The 20,070-nt window shown below is 34.0% G+C and overlaps 1 protein-coding gene across 8 annotated transcripts in view; it reads right to left on the bottom strand.

Annotated features, from left to right (window-relative positions):
• Positions 1–20,070, bottom strand: part of PRKACB (protein kinase cAMP-activated catalytic subunit beta) — a 142,840-nt gene that overhangs the window by 15,795 nt on the left and 106,975 nt on the right. For all 8 annotated transcript variants that reach the window (XM_060303499.1, XM_030866053.2, XM_070044851.1 and 5 more), the window contains 5 exons: positions 18,511–18,609; positions 17,397–17,479; positions 14,555–14,681; positions 13,119–13,214; positions 9,404–9,526 (listed from right to left, as the gene is read on the bottom strand). In XM_060303499.1, coding sequence (XP_060159482.1) covers positions 9,404–9,526; positions 13,119–13,214; positions 14,555–14,681; positions 17,397–17,479; positions 18,511–18,609 — 528 coding nt within the window. The remainder of the gene's footprint in view (positions 1–9,403; positions 9,527–13,118; positions 13,215–14,554; positions 14,682–17,396; positions 17,480–18,510; positions 18,610–20,070) is intronic.

The following is a 20,070-nucleotide window of genomic DNA, read 5'->3' on the forward strand; positions in this document are numbered from 1 at the left end:
ACTGAGTCTTTACTGTGCTTCCCTGATAGATAACATTTCATCCATGTTGCCAAATTTGTTGCTGGAGGAATGAAGCATCCTTTTTGACTCCTTTGGGAGAGGGCTCTTGAAAGCTTGTGCTGGCTTCCTCTGGACATTACCCCATGTGACTTTTGCCTTTGCTGATTTTAGTTTATAAACTTTTTTGTAAGGTACTTGTTACAATGAAAGGTATTCATTCCTTGAGTATTACTATATGCTGAATTTTGTGAGTCGTCCTAGTGAATCACCTAACCTGGGAATGGTCTTGGGGACCTTGGACATAGAAGGGAATAGCCATCTGGCTGCTAATCAACTACACTTCATGTGAATGTGGATTGCTCTTTAGGAAAAAGTTAACTAACTCTTGGGGGCTTCCCTGGTGGCGCAGTGGTTGAGAGTCCGCCTGCCGATGCAGGGGACATGGGTTCGTGCCCTGGTCCGGGAGGATCACACATGCCGCAGAGCGGCTGGGCCCGTGAGCCGTGGCCGCTGGGCCTGCACGTCCGGAGCCTGTACTCTGCAACGGGAGGGGCCACAACAGTGAGAAGCCCGCATACCGCAAAAAAAAAAAAAAAAAAAAAAATTAACTCACTCTTGGATCATTTTGTGTATACATACGTTTACAACTTTATATTTTGTATAGTGTCTCCTTGTACATTTTTGGTGCTCATTAAAAATGGAATAATATTTACTTCATACAAAATGGAGCTAAGAATTTTTTTTAATTACGTAAGTCAAAAACTCTAACTTTAGGGCTTCCCTGGTGGCGCAGTGGTTGAGAGTCTGCCTGCCGATGCAGTGGATGCGGGTTCGTAACCCGGTCCGGGAAGATCCCACATGCCGCGGAGCGGCTGGGCCCGTAAGCCATGGCTGCTGAGCCTGTGCGTCCGGAGCTTGTGCTCTGCAACGGGAGAGGCCGCAACAGTGAGAGGTCTGCGTACCGCAAAAAAACCCAAAAAACAAAAAACTCTAACTTTAAGGTTTCCACACAGCTGTTACTTGCCTGCCACCTTATCTGCAAATGTCATTTTTGAATATAACGTTAACTTTTGTATTAACAAGGGTAATGCAGCCAGATAGAGTTGCTGTGGAAACCATAACTGATTCTTGTATAGAGTATATGGCACTGAAGTATTAAATTTAAAGACTATATACAGAAACTCAGCATATGTATTGCTAGGATGAGGCACAGTTAATGTGGGAATTATAAGACTTTTCTGTTAACTATGCATTTCTAAACCTGAATCTTAATATTGCGTGAATAATTTGACATTTAAATACCACCTCCAACTCCCTCTTGCGAGAACACTGGAATCACAACTAACTACTGAACAATCATTGACAGAAAGACTCTGGAACTCACCAAGAAAGATACCCCACATCCAAGACAAAGGAGAGCTGCAATGAGATGGTAGGAGGGGCGCAATCACAATAAAATCAAATCCCAAAACTGCTGGGTTGGCGACTCTCAACTGGAGAACAATTATACCACAGAAGTCCACACACTGGAGTGAAGGTTCTGAGCCCTAGGTTCTGACTTCCCAACCTGGGGGTCTGGCAATGGGAGGAGGAGTCCTCAGAGAATCAGACTTGAAGGCCAATGGAGTTTGATTGCAGGACTTTGACAGGACTGGGGGAAACAGAGACTCCATTCTTGGAGGGCAGACACAAAATAGTGTGTGCATCAGGACCCGGGGGAAGGAGGAGTGACCCCATAGGAGACAAAACCAGACCTACCTGCTAGTGTTGGAGGGTCTCCTGCGGGGGGCGGGGTGGAGTGGCTGTGGCTTACTGCAGGGACAAGGACACTGGCAGCAGAAGTTCTGGGAAGTACTCATTGGAGTCAGCCCTCCTGGAGTCCACCATTAGCCCCACCAAAGAGCCTGTAGGCAGCAGTGCTGGGTCGCCTCAGGCCGAACAGCCAACAGGGAGGGAACCCAGCCCCACGCATCAGCATACAAGCAGATTAAAGTTTTACTGAGCTCTGCCCACCAGAGGGATGCCCAGCTCTACCCACTACCAGTCCCTGCCATCAGGAAGGTTGCACAAGCCTCTTAGATAGCCTCAACCACCAGAGGGCAGAGAGCAAAAGCAAGAAGAACTACAATCCTGCAGCCTGCAGAATGAAACCACAAACACAGAAAGATAGACAAAATGAAAAGGCAGAGGACTATGTCCCAGATGAAGGAACAAGTTAAAACCTGAGAAAAACAACTAAATGAAGTGGAGATAGGCAACTTTCCAGAAAATTCAGAATAATGATAGTGAAGATGATTGAGGCCCTTGGAAAAAGAATGAAGGCAAGGATCAAGAAGATGCAAGAAATGTTTAACAAAGACCCAGAAGAATTAAAGAACAAACAAACAGAGATGAACAATACAATAACTGAAATGAAAAATACACTAGAAGGAATCAACAGCAGAATAACTGAGGCAGAAGAATGGATAAGTGACCTAGAAGACACAATGGTGGAAATCACTGCCACAGAGCAGAATAAAGAAAAAAGAATGAAAAGAAATGAAGACAGCCTAAGAGACTCTGGGACAACATTAAATGCACCAACATTCACATTATAGGGGTCCCAGACGGAAAAGAGAGAAAGGACCCAAGAAAATATTTGAAGAGATTATAGTAGAAAGCTTACCTAACGAGATTATAGTAGAAAACTTCCCTAACATGGGAAAGGAAATAGCCACCCAAGTCCAGGAAGCACAGAGAGTCCCAGGCAGGATAAACCCAAGGAGAAACAAGCCGAGACACATAGTAATCAAACTGAAAAAAATTAAAGACAAAAAAAAATATTAAAATAAACAAGGAAAAAATGACAAATAGCATGCAAGGTAACTCCATACATTTAACAGCTGATTTATCAGCAGAAATTCTGCAAGCCAGAAGCGAGTGGTATGATATATTTAAAGTGATGAAAGGGAACAACCTACAACCAAGAATACTCTACCAGGCAAGAATCTCATTCAGATTCGACAGAGAAATCAAAAGCTTTACAGACAAGCAATAGCTAAGAGAATTCACCACCAAACCAGCTCTACAACAAATGCTAAAGAGTCTTCTCTAAGTGGGAAACACAAGAGAAGAAAAGGACCTACAAAAACAAACCCAAAACAATTAAGAAAATGGTAATAGGAACATACATATCGATAATTACCTTAAATGTGAATAGATTACACACTCCAACCAAAAGACAGACTGGCTGAATGGATACAAAAACAAGACCTGTATATATGCTGTCTACAAGAGACCCACTTCAGACCTAGGGACACATACAGACTGAAAGTGAGGGGACGGAAAAAGATATTCCATGCAAATGGAAATCAAAAGAAAGCTGGAGTAGCAATTCTCATATAAGACAAAATAGACTTTAAAATAAAGACTCTTACAAGAGACAAAGAAGGAGACAACATAATAATCACGGGATCAATCCAAGAAGAAGATATAACAATTGTAAATATTTATGCACCCAACATAGGAGCACCTCAATACATAAGGCAAATGCTAACAGCCATAAAAGGGGAAATCAACAGTAACAGAATCATACTAGGGGACTTTAACAGCCGACTTTCACCAATGGACAAATCATCCAAAATGAAAATAAAAAAGGAAACACAGGCTTTAAATGACACAATAGACTAGATAGGTTTAATTGATATTTATAGGACATTCCACCTGAAAACAGAAGATTACACTTTCTTCTCAAGTGCACATGGAACATTCTCCAGAATAGATCACATCTTGGGTCACAAATCAAGCATTGGTAAAGTTATGAAAACTGAAATCATATCAAGCATCTTTTCCAACCACAATGCTATGAGATTAGAAATAAATTATAGGAAAAACAAAAAATGTAAACACAAGGAGGCTAAAAAATACTTTACTAAATAAATAACCAAGAGATCACTGAAGAAATCAAAGAGGAAATCAAAAAATACCTAGAGACAAATGACAATGAAAACACAATGACACAAAACCTATGGGATGCAGCAAAAGCAGTTCGAAGAGGGAAGGCTATAGCAATACAATCCTACCTCAATAAACCAGAAAAATCTCAAATAAACAATCTAACTTTACACCTAAAGGAACTAGAGAAAGGAGAACAAACAAAACCCAAAGTTAGTAGAAGGAAAGAAATCATAAAAATAAGATCAGAAATAAATCAAATAGAAGAAAACAATAGCAAAGATCAATGAAACTAAAAGCTGGTTCCTTGAGAAGATAAACAAAACTGATAAACCTTTATCCAGGCTCATCAAGAAAAAGAGGGAGAGGACGCAAATCAATAAAATTAGAAATAAAAAAGGAGAAGTTACAACGGACAGTGCAGAAATACAAAGCATCCTAAGAGACTACTACAAGCAACGATATGCCAATAAAATGGACAACCTGGAAGAAATGGACAAATTCTTAGAAAAGCACAACCTTGAGAGACTGAACCAAGAAGAAAGAGAAATTATGAACAGACCAATCACAAGTACTGAAATTGAAACTGTGATTAAAAATCTTCCAGTAAACAAAAGTCCAGGACCAGATGGCTTCACAGGTGAATTCTATCAAACATTTCGAGAAGAGCTAACACCCATCCTTCTCAAAATCTTCCAAAAAATTGCAGTGTAAGGAACTGCACTCCCAAACTCATTCTACGAGGCCATCATCACCCTGATACCAAAACCATATAAAGATACTACAAAAAAAGGAAATTACAGACCAATATCATTGATGAATATAGATGCAAAAATCTTCAACAAAATACTAGCAAACAGAATCCAACAACACATTAAAAGGATCATACACCATGATCAAGTGGCATTTATCCCAGGGATGCAAGGATTCTTCAATATACACAAATTAATCAATGTGACACACCATATTAACAGATTGAAGGATAAAAACCATATAATCATCTCAATAGATGCAGAAAAAGCTACAGTAATCAAGACAATATGGTATTGGCACAAAAACAGAAATATAGATCAATGGAACAGGATAGAAAGCCCAGAGATAAACCCACGCACCTATGGTCAACTAATCTATGACAAAGGAGGCAAGAATATACAATGGAGAAAAGACAAGTCTCTTCAATAAGTGGTGCTGGGAAAACTGGGCAGCTACATGTAAAAGAATGAAATTAGAACACTCCCTAACACCATATGCAAAAATAAACTCAAAATGGATTAAAGACCTCAATGTAAAACCAGACACTATAAAACTCTTAGAGGAAATCATAGGAAGAACACTCTTTGACATAAATCACAGCAAGATCTTTTTTGACCTCCTAGAGTAATGGAAATAAAAACAAAAATAAACAAATGGGACCTAATGAAACAAAAGCTTTTGCACAGCAAAAAAAAACCATAAATAAGACAAAAAGACAACCCCCAGAATGGGAGAAAATATTTGCAAACGAATCAATGGGCAAAGGATTAATCTCCAAAATATATAAACAGTTCATGAAGATCAATATCAAAAAAACAAACAACCCAATCAAAAAATGGGTGGGAGACCTAAATAGACACTTCTCCAAAGACATACAGATGGCCAAGAGGCACAGGAAAAGCTGCTCAACATCACTAATTATTTAGTGAGAAATGCAAATCAAAACTACACCGATTAGAATGGGCATCATCAGAAAGTCTACAAACAATAAATGCGGAGAGGGTGTGGAGAAAAGGGAACCCTCTTGCACTGTTGGTGGGAATGTAAATTGATACAGCCACTATGGAGAACAGTATGGAGGTTCCTGAAAAAACTAAAAATAGAATTACCATATGATCCAACAATCCCACAACTGGGCACATACCCAGAGAAAACCACAATTCAAAAAAATACATGCACCCCAATATTCATTGCAGCATTATTTACAATAGCCAGGTCATGGAACCAAGCTAAATGTCCATCAACAGACAAATATATAAAGAAGATGTGATACATATATACATGGAATATTACTTAGCCATAAAAAGGAACAAAATTGGGTTATTTATAGAGACATGGATGGACCTAGAGAGTGTCATACAGAGTGAAGTTAAGTCTGAAAGAGAAAAGCAAATATCATATATTAACGCATATATGTGGAATCTAGAAAAATGGTACAGATGAACCAGTTTGCTGGCAGAAAAAGAGACACAGATGTAGAGAACAAACGTATGAACACCAAGCGGGGGAAGTAGGGGGCATGGGTGGTGGGATGAATTGGGAGATTGAGATTGACATATACACACTAATATGTATAAAATAGATAAATAATAAGAACTTGCTGTATAGCACAGGGAAATGCACTTCGCTGTACAGTAGAAACTAACAACATTGTTAAACAACTATACCCCAATAAAAATAAATAAATAAATACCACCTCCTCTGTTTTTTTTAAAGGCAAAATATGTGTAGGAGAGGATCTAACAAGCTGATTGATCATCTTTCTGTACATTTATAAATACCAGTTTGAATTAAAATATTGTAAATAGAGAAAGAACGTAAAAATCTAATGTTCAAATATATGTACTTTAATAATTAATCACTTCATTAAACACATTTCATTTAACTTTGATAAGTCAATGATACCTATAATCTTTATAACATTGTTTCCAAAAATATAATCAACATAAAATATTGTTGCATAAAATACCATGCTTTTTAAAAAAAGAAAAAATTCTGAATGCAAAGTATATTTTTAAATGTTATTTGATATCATTAAAACCATTAAAAAATTTAAATACAAATACAGGATCTGTAAGACCAAAAGTGGATTTTCAATGACTTGAACAATTAAAAAATTTGAAAACAAGTTCGTCTCCAATTTGACTTTTAGCTACTAACTAGAGAGACAATAATACTCTGTAATGTGGATAGAGATAACTTCTAGTTTGGATTTGAGTGCTGAAACAGATGGTTTTATTGGGAAATGTGAATATGATTTTACATTCAAATAATACAGATCCTAGAGATCACTTAATAACAATTATTTTGTTTTCACGAGTTCTACTTTATGCATAAAGAGAACAAGGAATGAAAACTTTACAATATGGGGAGAGATAATCTGGCACCTTTAGTTAAAAACAATAGTACACCAAACACCCTATAGTATTTCTAATAAATAAAGGAAAAAAATCAGATATTGTGATATGATAAAATTTTATGTTGCTACTCTTCTCTTCTAAGGTGACCAGGATTTAAACTGTTACAATTTTAGAATTTATGCAGATTTAAATTTAAACCGTGTGCTACCATTGGATTCTAAATGTTAAAGTTTGATATGAAATAAAAACATATTCATAAGTAGCCAAAAAAAAATTACACAATGTACAATGATTGGCAAACAGAGGCCAATTCATACAGATGAAGATACATTTGTTTTAGCTAAAACAATTTTTCTAAGTAAATAAAATTTAGTTATGACAGCATCCTTGTCAGAAAATTTGATTCCTCCTATGAAATTAAGTATAAATAAAAGCAATATAGTAAAGATTCAGGAACTCTGTAATTAACTGTAATTAAATTATTTGGAACTATTACTATAATTTCTGCATTCTTAGTCTTTGTACTAGTAAAATATGCTTCTCCCATTCAGTTATTTAAAAGTATTTTAGTCCTCTCATTCTTCATAAGACCTTTGGCCTTATTTTCTCTTGAGATTTTACATAATCACTTCTCAAATTCTTAAATAATAAACCACTGCCTTGTCTATTAATTTTTCTTGATTTTTTGTTTTGTTCATCTCAAAAGTTCTCTTACTTTGACTTTAATATTCTGCTGGGTGAAAACAATTACAAAGATAAGAAACCTGAAGCTTAGAGATCTACAAATGTAGCAGGGACAGCAGTAATACTTAATTACCTAAATATCAATACTTCGTCTGCTTTTCTATATTACTTTAGTGTGAATCTTTCAAAAACCTAGCTTAGTTAGCTGTAAGAGGTATTTATTTTTTACCTTTGACATAGTTGAAGTATGCATTCTTTAGTTAGTCCCCTAGTTTGTGAACCTGCCATAATATAAAACTTCCTCCCATAAAATACAGTAAAATATAACTGAAAATCTTGTGATCCCTATAGACTGCATATGCACTATGACATATGGAACAACACTGTGTTGAGATGTGGGTCCTAGGTGGCTGGAGAGACTCATTCTATTGGTGTCTTGTTCCATCCAGCTATTTAAATTTGGGTCTTAGTAACAAAGATAAATTATTATATTATGGACATTGAAGGTACCTTCTGAATAGCTGACATTATAAATTTTAAGTTCATGAATGCTAAGGGTCAGCTTTCATACGAAATATAGAACATGAATCTGGCTGAGATATAAAAAACCAGATTTTTCTTCTATCTCCTTCCAGATTCTTTAGGTTGATTAGGCTTATCTCTGCCTTTCACAAAATACAAAAAAGTCAACTATATCACATCTCAGGGAATGTCATGTCAAGACTGATGTTATATGATCAAAAACAAACAAACAAAACAAACTAATAGAGCGTACCACATGTAGGAAAAGGAAAAATAAGGAAATATAAGGAAACTATCCCTTCCCATGAACTCTGTCATAAATGCATAGAAGGCCTTCTGGGAATTTTTGAAAGCCTACTGAATCAGGCTCATCTCTATTAAAACTGACTGCAGTATTTTTAAAAAGGATCTAATGCATGAGTTATGGCAAGAGTGAATGATTGACTTTAAACAAAATACTCTTGGAAACAAAATTAGGGATTATAAATGCTAAAGAAGAAAGGTTTATGGAGTAATTACAAAATGTAAAATACTCTGACTTATAGTACATCTACTCATATTCAAGAAGAATTAATGTTATTTTCATACTTGCTAAAGATCAATGGCAATTATAATCACATTAACATGAAAAACTGTTTACATCATTTCTATGAAGTCCCATCTTAAAAAGGCTTATCTATTCTATGTCTACTTCCAATTTTGTAATGTTTGACATAATTCAAACAAGTCTCTCCTAAAAAAGCAACGGCATATAAAAACAGCCCCTAAAACTTCTCTCCAAGCAGATACCCACATGAAATAACTAACAATTTTTATTTATTTGAAGGAATATGGAAGAATTAGGGCTATGATCCTGTGTTTTACAAGTGATAAAAATGCTAATAATGGAAACTGCTTTATTATTTTGCTAATATGTTTGTAAAATTGCCCTTTTTTACTTAAAAGACTTCAACGATTCAGTATTTACGCTATCTTAAATGAGTGCTGCTCATTTGAGCTGCTAAATATAAGGGCAGCAACTACGGATATTTCTGTCTTTTTCCCAATTTAGGGTAATATTCTGATGACATCAAATGGTTTCAATCTACAAAGCTTAAAATTCATTTATAGAAATAATGAATAATAAAGGAATAATAAATTGTATTACTTACCTTTCCGGAAACAATCTTTTCATAAATCTGAATTGGTTGGTCTGCAAAGAATGGGGGGTAGCCAGCTGCCATTTCATAGATTAACACTCCTAATGCCCACCAATCCACTGCCTTATTGTAGCCCTAAGATAAACCAACACCAAATGTCAATTATTACTTAATTCACTCAGAGGAGAATGAAGTCATAAATTATTTCAAAGTGATCTTCAAGCATATGAAAATTTTTAAAAAGCAGTTGCTGAGCAGTAATTCAGGATAAAATAAAAAATAAACAAAATGTATCAGGTCAGATTTGAATTAAACAAAGGGGCAAATTTCCAGATACTGAAATTGGATATTAGGAAATATTATTATATCTTCCTAAAATCATTAAGACTATTAAAGACAATAAAAAATGCCCTGTTTAATTGGGATAATTTAGTTGTTGCTCAACAGTAGGAAGGGAATTGGACCAAATTACCCCTTAAAGCCCAATCTAGTTCCATAATATTATGAATCAGGTTTTCTAGAGAATACTTAGAAAGGTCAAAAGTTTTAAAATGAAAGAGTAGATATTGTACTTCATAATAAACAGTGGAGTTGACTTCAAAATATTCTATATTGTTGGGGTTAAGAGGGTGAATATACTCGGGATAATCCCATCCACTTCACAGGATCTTATGAAAGCTAAAAGTTTAATGTGGAACATAATAAATGTAAATATTTAAGTATACTTTATTCATCTAGTGTTTTGTTTCTCATCTCTAAAAGGTATACAAGAAAGATAACTAATTCATGGGATTTTGTGGGGACTACATCAAATGAAAGGAAATGATGTGTATAAAGAGTGTGTTGCAAACCAAATGTACAATTCTAAGGTTTCTTTTTTTTTTCATGTTAAGCCTATTAAAATTAAGATTTCTCTAAATTGAAATAAGTTATGATTTTTTTAATCTTCTGGATTAGCAAATATTTAAATGTTTGATGACAACCATAGTTGTCCACAAGGAGACAGTTTCTCATGGACTGTTGGTGGGACTCTGCACCGAAGCACACTTGTAAAAGAATGATTTAGCTGTGTGCTATCTCTCAACAAGATGCACAATCTCCTTTGACCCAGCGATTCCACTTTTAGGAATTTAATTCTGTGGTAATACACAAGGATGCAAATATCCGTGTGCCCGTATTGTATATTTATTACGGTACTGTTTGTAAAAGTGAAAATCTGGAAACTGTCTAAATGTCCATCGCTAGGGGTTGGTAAATACGTTATGGTACATCCACACAGTGGAACACCATACAACGGTGAAATGAAAGAGGCAGATTTTTTCCAAACCAATATGGCAAGATGTTCAAGATAGAGTTCATTTCAAAGAAGTAAATTGCAACTGTTCTATAGTTTGATTGTGGGGAGAGTTACATGACTACATGCATTTGTCAGAACTCATAGAGCTGTTCACTGAAAAGAATAATGTTACTGCATATAAAAAGTGAATTAAAAAGACATTTAAAAAGTAAAAAAAAAAAAAAAAAAAAAAATTAAGATTTAGAAGTATTGATAAGAAAATAAATAAGAATAAAATATTAACATGTTTATATAAAGTTTGTTATCAGCCATAATCAGTGTCAACTGGCACAAAAGATTATGAAAAAAAACAAAACAACTTGATCATGGAGAGAAATGAGCTGAGTTCTTGCCAGATCTTTTGGTCTGCCATCACATACAGCCTTTAATTACCTTCGCCACTCCCCCTAGTCCAACCTTTTTTCAAAAATTTAGCTTATAAACTATTTAATTTTCAAATTACTGGCTAAAATATAATAATATAGAGATTTTTTCTTTTTATTTCCTGCTTCTGTATGTTTTTAAAATGAGAGAGACTAGTAAAATAGTAATAGTACTTTGTTTTGCTAATAGAAATGGCATCAACTTTGCTTTAATTCTTTAAATTCAATTCATTAATAATGTAATTAGCATGTTTTTTTGCTATAATGAAAGCATGTAACGTTGAAACAGATCCTTTTACCAAACTGATTTCTATGTTTTGGATTGTGTACTAATGTTCATAATAAGTATTCCAGATGCTTTCAATACCCTAGGTATGGAAAACTAAAACAAATCAGTAAGAAAAACTAAATTATAATAGAAAAATGGGCAAAGGACATGAACTAATAATTCATACACACAAAGAAATACCAAATGGCTATTAAGCATTAAAACAATCTAATAATCAGACATAAGACTTAAAATAATTAGATATCATTTACTGTCTATCAAATTAGTAATGGTTTTTAAAACAAGAATACCCAATGCTGGAGAAAGTGTGGTGAAACAGGTACTCTCAAACACTGCTGAGAAGTGCAAAATTGCTACAATCTTTTTGGACAGTGCTTTGGCAACATGTATTGAAAGCCTTAAAAATGTTCATACTCTCTGACCCTGTAATTCCACTTCTAGGAATCTATCCTAAAAAAAAATTTAAAATATAGAAAAAGCTTTATGTACAAAGATGTTTATCACAGTGATCTATAATCAAAAAAACTGAAATAACCTAAATACTCAACAATAGAAGAATGGCAAAATACAATATGGTACATTTTCAAATAAGCCATTAGAATTATATTTGCATGCTTATTATCATTCAAGTGAAAAAGCTGAATACAAAACTGTACATTCACTATAACATGCATAGAAAAATATATTAAAATGTTTTTTTTAAAAGGCTACCTCTGGATGGTGAGATTATAGGTTTTTTGATTCTTTCTTTATATTTTTCTATATTTTCCAAATTTCATACAGTGAATAGCTATTTCTTTTACCACATATATATATAAATATATACACACATACAGTTTTTAAAGTTTTGGTCCCTACTATGTTATCATTATTTGTTAAATGTACTTAAAGAAGAAATATGTTAATGATATTTAGATTATAAAAGAGTAAAAGTTATAAATGATATAAATTATGTAAGATAATGAGAGGAACGCTGAAAGAATTATTTTATTCTAATACTTCTGTAGGTTAGCCAAATTTCAATGATTCAGGGGGTAGTTGTTCAATGTGTAATTATCAAAGCATCTGTGTTATCCCTTTCTCTTTCCTGGCTCCTGTGCCCAGTTATTATCAGTCGCTCCTTTCTGGCTTTCTCCACCAAGAGATGGCAGTAGAAAGGAAAACAAAAGTTAAATCGTCCTTTGTGATACGATTAAAAATTTCTCTCACCACATTTTGCACTGTTTAGAAAAGCAGAACTGTATTCAATAAGACTATAACTATTCAATTGCTATAATATTCCTATTTTTAAACTAAAATTTTAAAAAATAATTCACATACTTTTTTTTCATTTAAGTGGTAAAGTTGAAACAAAGGAAGAATTGACAACTAGTACATGTCGTCTTTAGTTTGCCTCTTGGTGTAACCCAGAGCAAGGGCCTCCTCGCCCTCCTGTATTGGGAATAATTATGAATAGGCTATGCTTTTGGCTTCAAAACATGGGTCTAGAGGTCAGATTTATTCATACTAATTCTCTCAGATTCAGAGTTAAAATCACCAGTTAATGGGATTACTGGTAGACTCTAAACAATTACTTTTTAGTAATTATGAACAAATAGATTTAAATTCATATTTAGATTAAACATGTAAAATTAGATCAATAAACTTTTTTTTTATAAAAGTCCACAGTGATGCATGCCTTATATTTCTACTTCTTACATAACTACATTATAAATATACCTTGCTGAGAATTATTTCTGGAGCCAAATATTCTGGAGTGCCACATAAGGTCCAAGTTCTGCCTTTAACTCTTTTGGCAAACCCAAAGTCTGTGACCTATAAAAGACAAAAAAACTTGTAAACATTTATTATTTCATAATAAATGTACTACTGTACCTAAGTTGAAAGTTAAAAATCAGAGTTAAAATTAACACCATGAAAAAAATTAAGTCAATGTAATTGACACTAATCCAAGAAGGCACTGTTTAGTGAATAAAGGTTAAAGCAACCCATGCTGGAGAACCTTTCCCTGACACAAACAAAGAAACAAATGAACCAAAAAAAAAATAGTTTTAATAAAAATGAAGCAGTGCTAGGAGTGTTCCTTAAGTCCAGCATTGTCCTCTGCCCTTAATTACATCCTCAGAAGTGCAAAAGCATCACTGGGAGAATCTTAATAACTGAGTAAAAAGGAATGCTCTCATTCTATTGATAGTACAAATGGAAAGAAAACACTACCACCAGTCCATTATTGGTAGCTGGGCCTCCTTTCGTAGCTGTACTGTAGTGTTAAAAAGCATGGACTCTTGGGACAGGCTGACGGGGTTCAATTATGACTCTACGTGTGTGACCTTGCTGTTCCTTAGTTTCATTAATCTTAAAATGAGGATAACAATAGTATTTACATTTCATAGTGTTATCAGAATTAAAAGAGGTGATACATGTAAAAACACTTAGAATAATGCCTGGCACTAAGTGAGTACTCACAAATTTAGCTATTATTTCTTTACGCAGGAGCCTGAAATCAGTTTACAACGTCTAATTTCTATTACTGACCTTCCATCTTGGCAAAAGTACATGATGCCCCATACATGCCCCTACGTCACATGTAGGGAGAAAAAAAATCTCCAAAGAAGGAAGTCTAATGCTTACGGTACATACTATAGATTGCTTGACTCAACAGATTCTAGCTCGCCTTCCTGAGCTATAGAAACTGTCACACTAAAAATTATATTTAACTATAGACTAAGGGAGATAGAAACAGGTTCCATCTTTTTTTTTTTTTTTTTTTGCGGTACGCGGGCCTTTCACTGTTGTGGCCTCTCCCATTGCAGAGCACAGGCTCCGGACGCGCAGGCCCAGCGGCCATGGCTCACGGGCCCAGCCGCTCCGCGGCATGTGGGATCTTCCCGGACCGGGGCACGAACCCGTGTCCCCTGCATCGGCAGGCAGACTCTCAACCACTGCGCCACCAGGGAAGCCCCAGGTTCCATCTTTGATGGAACTTTTGGTTCTGTAATAGCAACAGAACTGTGAGCTCAATTTAAACTGTTAGGAAGAATTGTCTCCCTCAAAGAAAAAAAAAAGAATCCAATATTGGTAGTTGTGGTTAAATACATATAACTTCTTACCTAGTATTTCTCAAATACATTATATATAATGTGTTCAAGTCATACCTGGATATAACCTTGATGGTCAATTAAGAGATTTTCAGGTTTTAGATCTCTGTAGATGAGGTCTAGTGAATGGAGGTACTCGAATGTTAGCACTATCTGAGCTGCATAGAACCGTGCATGGGGTTCACTACAAAGAAACAAAACATTGATTTCAGTAAAATGGGTTAACATATAGTAATTAGTAGATTTTACAAAAAAAAAATAACATGAGGTAGAGGCATTTTGGGAGCAAAAAAATTTTTTTTTCTTTTAAACATATGTAAAGAAACATGTTAGTTTCCAAATATTTACTAAATCTATAAATCATCTTCAAATAATGCTTTGATATACTTAGTGGGCAGCATATGTTGAAGAAAACTTAACTCTCAGATTGTCATTGTAATTTAAATTATTATTGGCCATGTTAGAAGACATTGAGAATGACTGAAAAGCACCAGTTAGATTATCTGTCAGGGCAATTGCTATTAATGATAGGCTCATCTCATCTACCTTTCTCATAAATTTCAAGTACTTAAAGAATTTCTGCATTAATCTGCAGATTTATGCCATTTTACCCAGGCTGTTACTATTACAAAAGTGACATATGCTCATTATAGAAAAAAAGCCATAAAATATTAATGAAGAATAAAGATACCAATAATCCCATTCAGAAACCAGATTCAATCCTGGTATCTAAATTTCCAAATCTTCTACTATGCATATTTATACAGATACCTGAACATAGGTATAATCTGTATATTTAGGTAAATACACACAGTTCTGGATACACAGATTAACTGATAGATTATGGTAATTTTGATGCCATATTCTGGGTATTACTCCAAAAGGATGTACTGTTTTCTAGTTTGAGTTTCTATTTCATCTTGTAGTGTATACACTGAATTCTTCTAATCTTCCTGATATATTGCAATGACTTTCAGATTTGTGTCCTCAATGAACAACCTTAACTATGAATAGAATTTCCCTCAAGATGGTTGACATGAGTTTGATCTGGTAGCACCAAAAATAGGAATTCTAAAAAGAGATTGTATATGCTACTCCTTTTGCTTGTCACTCACTATATTTCCAAGGTCCTAGCCTGATACACACCAAGTGCTCAGAAAATATTTGTTAAATGAATGAATATGTGAAGAAAAACACTTTTGTGGCAATATTTTATAATATCCTTCCAGTTCCAGCCCTATCATGACACTGTTACAAGGTATACCATATGTCCTATGACAAGGAATGAGAATACTGTAAAGGGAGATTAAAAGAATCATCCAGGTCATTGAAATATTTATCCCTAATTTTGGAAACGTTTGACCTGGGAAGTCCCCTCTCATTTTCTTCATACACCCGTTAATATAAGATGCATTTATCATCTTATCATCATAAACATAAGATGCACTCAGCATTTTATGTTTATCTCCACACTGGTGTTTGATTGGAGGTACACAAACATTACATAGATCTTTAATCAAACTGTTGAAAGGTCAGAGCAAAATATTCTATAAGGAACATTTAATGTTGTAGCAGCTTTAAGTCTAGACAGTTACTATTTAAGTAGAGAATCGTAATGACTCCATTGATTCTGATTAGAACCATGCTCAACAATAACTCAGTCTTCCTGTTGCCTCAAAGTTTCTAAGGTGGGAGTTAGCAACCTTTCAAGTATATAAATAGTATGTGTGAAAGGTTAGAAACGACAATGCCTGTGTGTGAATTATGTCAATCAACTTGCTTTCCTCTTAGTATCAAGTTAAGTATTAAAGAAATAAGAGTGTGGGGAGTTGCAAAGAAAAGAAATAATCACAGAAAATGGATAAAATATTTTTTGAAGACAGGTTAAGGTGTGGTAATTCAGTGTAAAACTCTAAATTATCATAGGGCAACATGAGAATTCTGGACCTGCCTGGACAAGGAGTGTAGGAGAGGACAACAGCAAGTTAAAAAAAAATCATTAAAGAGAAGTTACTCTGTATCAGCACAGTGCCTGACATATATTAGGTGTCCTGTACATATTAGGTCAATAAATGAATTTTGGTTTAGGCCTCAGGTAACTAAAATAACTCTCATTCTGGCCCATTACTGAATATGATCTCATGGTAATCCAAGTCTACCATCATGTTTTCATGAATTGAATTACCATCTACAGTCTTGTTTGAATTCATACTGATGTTTTAATTAATGTCAATATACAGTATACTGAACAAAGCTGGACCTGCTCTTGGTTTCAGCTTCATTCTAATAGTGATTTTAAATGAACAGTAGTAGCTTACAAACTATTACACACAGGTAAAGTTAACAAAATGTATAAACTCTTTTAATAACTGTGTGACCTTATTAGTAATAACCTAATGACAAGGTACAAACTCCTTTTAAATTACATATATATGTTTAAAACTCAACATGGCAAAAACGTTAAGGAGAATAAATCTGTGCAAAACAAACTTTCATAATTTTATCACTATGATATCAATGATTATCTTTTCTATATATTTATTTCTTATCTTCATCCTTACACAAACCTCTTCCCCAGAGATGTATTATTAATATTTATTCAGTAAACACTGGTCTAAATTCAATAAATTTTTGCAATATCTGGATAGTCTTCAAATAATGGACCCTCATGATACCTACCAATGCTAGAATATTTATACTGCTATCATGGTGCTTTTATTTAATTTTTAAAACTCAGTATGATGTGGCCTCTTATTAATGTTTCCATGTAACTCTTCATATAGCTAAAATATTACTAAATTAAATGAAATAAATTTTTAACATTGACAATAACTTAAAAGTTTGGTTTAAAACAAACACACAGCATATAAAGATTTGAGGAGTGTAAAGTGTTAGTTACCTGAACCTTCCAATTCTTCTTAGATGTGAAAACATTTCACCACCAGGGACATATTCCATAACCATGTATAAATTAGAATTATCCTATGAACAAATAAAAAGGATAACTAAATCAAAATTATGAAACATTATTTTGCACGAAAATATTTTAAGATAACACCATGTTCAATTAGAAAAAGACAAATTAAAAAATCTGATACATTACTAACATTGGGAAATAGAGAATAAATGGAAAAGGCCCTAACTTTTCTACACTGGGGCACTTATTTTCTCCCCCCTGGTACTCTTGCCACAGATTAGTATGGGATTTTTGCTGTTCCTGCTCTTGCAGGGAACACTTAACTCTTGAACACTTAAACACTGTGGCAATGACGTAATGCTATAGTGTAAGCAAAAGTTAAAAAACAATTTGAAAAAGTTAGTAAGAATATTTACATTTTATGTACTAAATTAGGTCAGAGAGATTAACGATTTTTAACATCATCCTAAATACACAGATCTTCATTTGATTTAAAGAATAAAGGAGGAAAAAGGAAAAAGGCTAAAATGTTCCATATTAATCAATTGGTAGAGAGATGCTAAGTATCATTCCAAAAAGCTGAAAAGCTGCCAACTTAAAGAATAAACCTTGTGCAACTTTATGAGGTGCTTGAGCAGAGGGCCAAAGATTGTTCTGCTTCAAATAAATGAAAAGGCTAGAGCACAAATTACTAAGTAAAAGACGACAGTGAGATTGCAGCAGCAAAGGTTCAAGAGAAGAAGGTATGTGGGTGTATTCATTAGTATGAGTGTAAGATTTGCTTAATAAGATGTCACTATGAATTTTGATAAATTAAAATACTTGATTTTATAATACCATTTCATGAAAAATTACACATTAACAAAGTTAATTACACATTAACTTTAACAATTTCCTCAATAAGAATCAAAACCTTTTCAAATGTCACCTAAGTTTTTAAGCACAATAGGACTTAATTACATAAAATCTAAATATATTACTTTTTTGTTTATTCATTTTCTCCAGGTTTATCATATAGATTAGAATCCTATTATAACTTTGTAATTTAAAAACTATGAAGTTGAAAATATCTCATTTAGATAGAAGTAAAATTTACCTTAAAAGAATACTCCAGTCGAACAAGAAAAGGAAAATTCACTGCCTGTAATATTCTTTTCTCATTCAAAGTATGCTCTATTTGCTTCAGTTTAACAACCTGTAATTGACAAAAAAGAGATATATTTATGTATTTGAACAAACTTTAAAAGCTGTTATAATTTTAAAAGAAAAAAAAGTTTTCCATATCATGATGAACTTGGATAAACAAAATTGCTATCTTAGATAAGGATAATAATAATAACTACCAACTAGGCTTATCAGACTCAAATGAAAAACCTAACAGAGGTTTAAAACTTGGTCTTCGGAAGGTTAACTATAATTTTCAGTAAAGAAGCAAGAGCTAAGAAAAAAGGGACTCATAATAAATTACTTAAAAAATTAATATGTGAAAATACTTAGGTCCTAATGACTTATAGTCCACTAAAAGAGCTGGCACAAATTACTGTAATAAGTAGGTACTGATTTTAAATCTTGAGAAGATAAGCAAGAAAATTAAAGATTGAGGAAAAGTCAATAACTAAAAAACAGGAGGTAAAAATGAACAATCTGTTAATTTCATAATACCTGAATAAATAAAAGAACATTTGCAGAGCCATAAAATATTGACAAAAATGACTATGTCTTTATAACAAATAAGGTCATATAGGATTAATCAAGCTTCCACTGGATTGTCTAATCAATCAGGTACATAGTAGGGAAAGAAACCTATCTTGACTTCATGAAGACTGTGATTCTATTCCACATGTGATTCTATTCTGAATTTAAGAAAAACAGGGTTTTGTATATGTGTAAATCATTAGGAAGTGGCATTTTTTCTTGACAGAGGCTTATTGTCAGTGTGGGGTAGTCACAGAACTCGAGAAGTTGAACATGAATAAGAAAGGTTATCAAAGATACCATCCATTATTAGGATATAAAATTATAGTATAAAAATAATGCTGAGTAAAGAATAATTGACTAAGAGTCAGAAGACCTGTGTTCTCTAGACCTTCTATTCAACCAGTGTGTGACACTGGAGATGTTATTTCAACTCGTCGGACCTCAGCTGCTTTTTTTTACCTGAAAACATGAAGTGAATGAATCACTATTGTCCACATTCTAACTGGTTACAGAACCAATTAGTTCATATTTATCACAATAAATTATATAACATTAGCTGGAGAATTATTGTTGCTTTGTGTTTACTTTTTATTAATAGACTGGTTTTTTTTTAAGCAGTTTCAGGTTCACAGCAGAACTGGACACAAAGTAGAGATTTCCCATATACCCCCTGCCTCCACACATGCATAGTCTCCTCCATTATCGACATTCTTCACCAGAGTGCACATTTGTTACAATTAATGAACCTACAGTGACCCATCATTATCACCCATTAATTTCATTAGGGTTCACTCTTGGTGTTGTACATTCTATGGGTTTGGACAAATGTGTAATGACATGAACCCACCATTATAATATACAGAGTAGTTTCACTGCCCTAAAAATCCTCTGTGTCCCACTTATTCAACCCTCCCTTCCCATCAAAACCAGGCAACCACTAGTATTTTTACTGTCTCCA

This window comes from Globicephala melas, chromosome 1 (genome assembly GCF_963455315.2).
Source record: "Globicephala melas chromosome 1, mGloMel1.2, whole genome shotgun sequence".
Lineage (NCBI taxonomy): Eukaryota > Metazoa > Chordata > Mammalia > Artiodactyla > Delphinidae > Globicephala > Globicephala melas.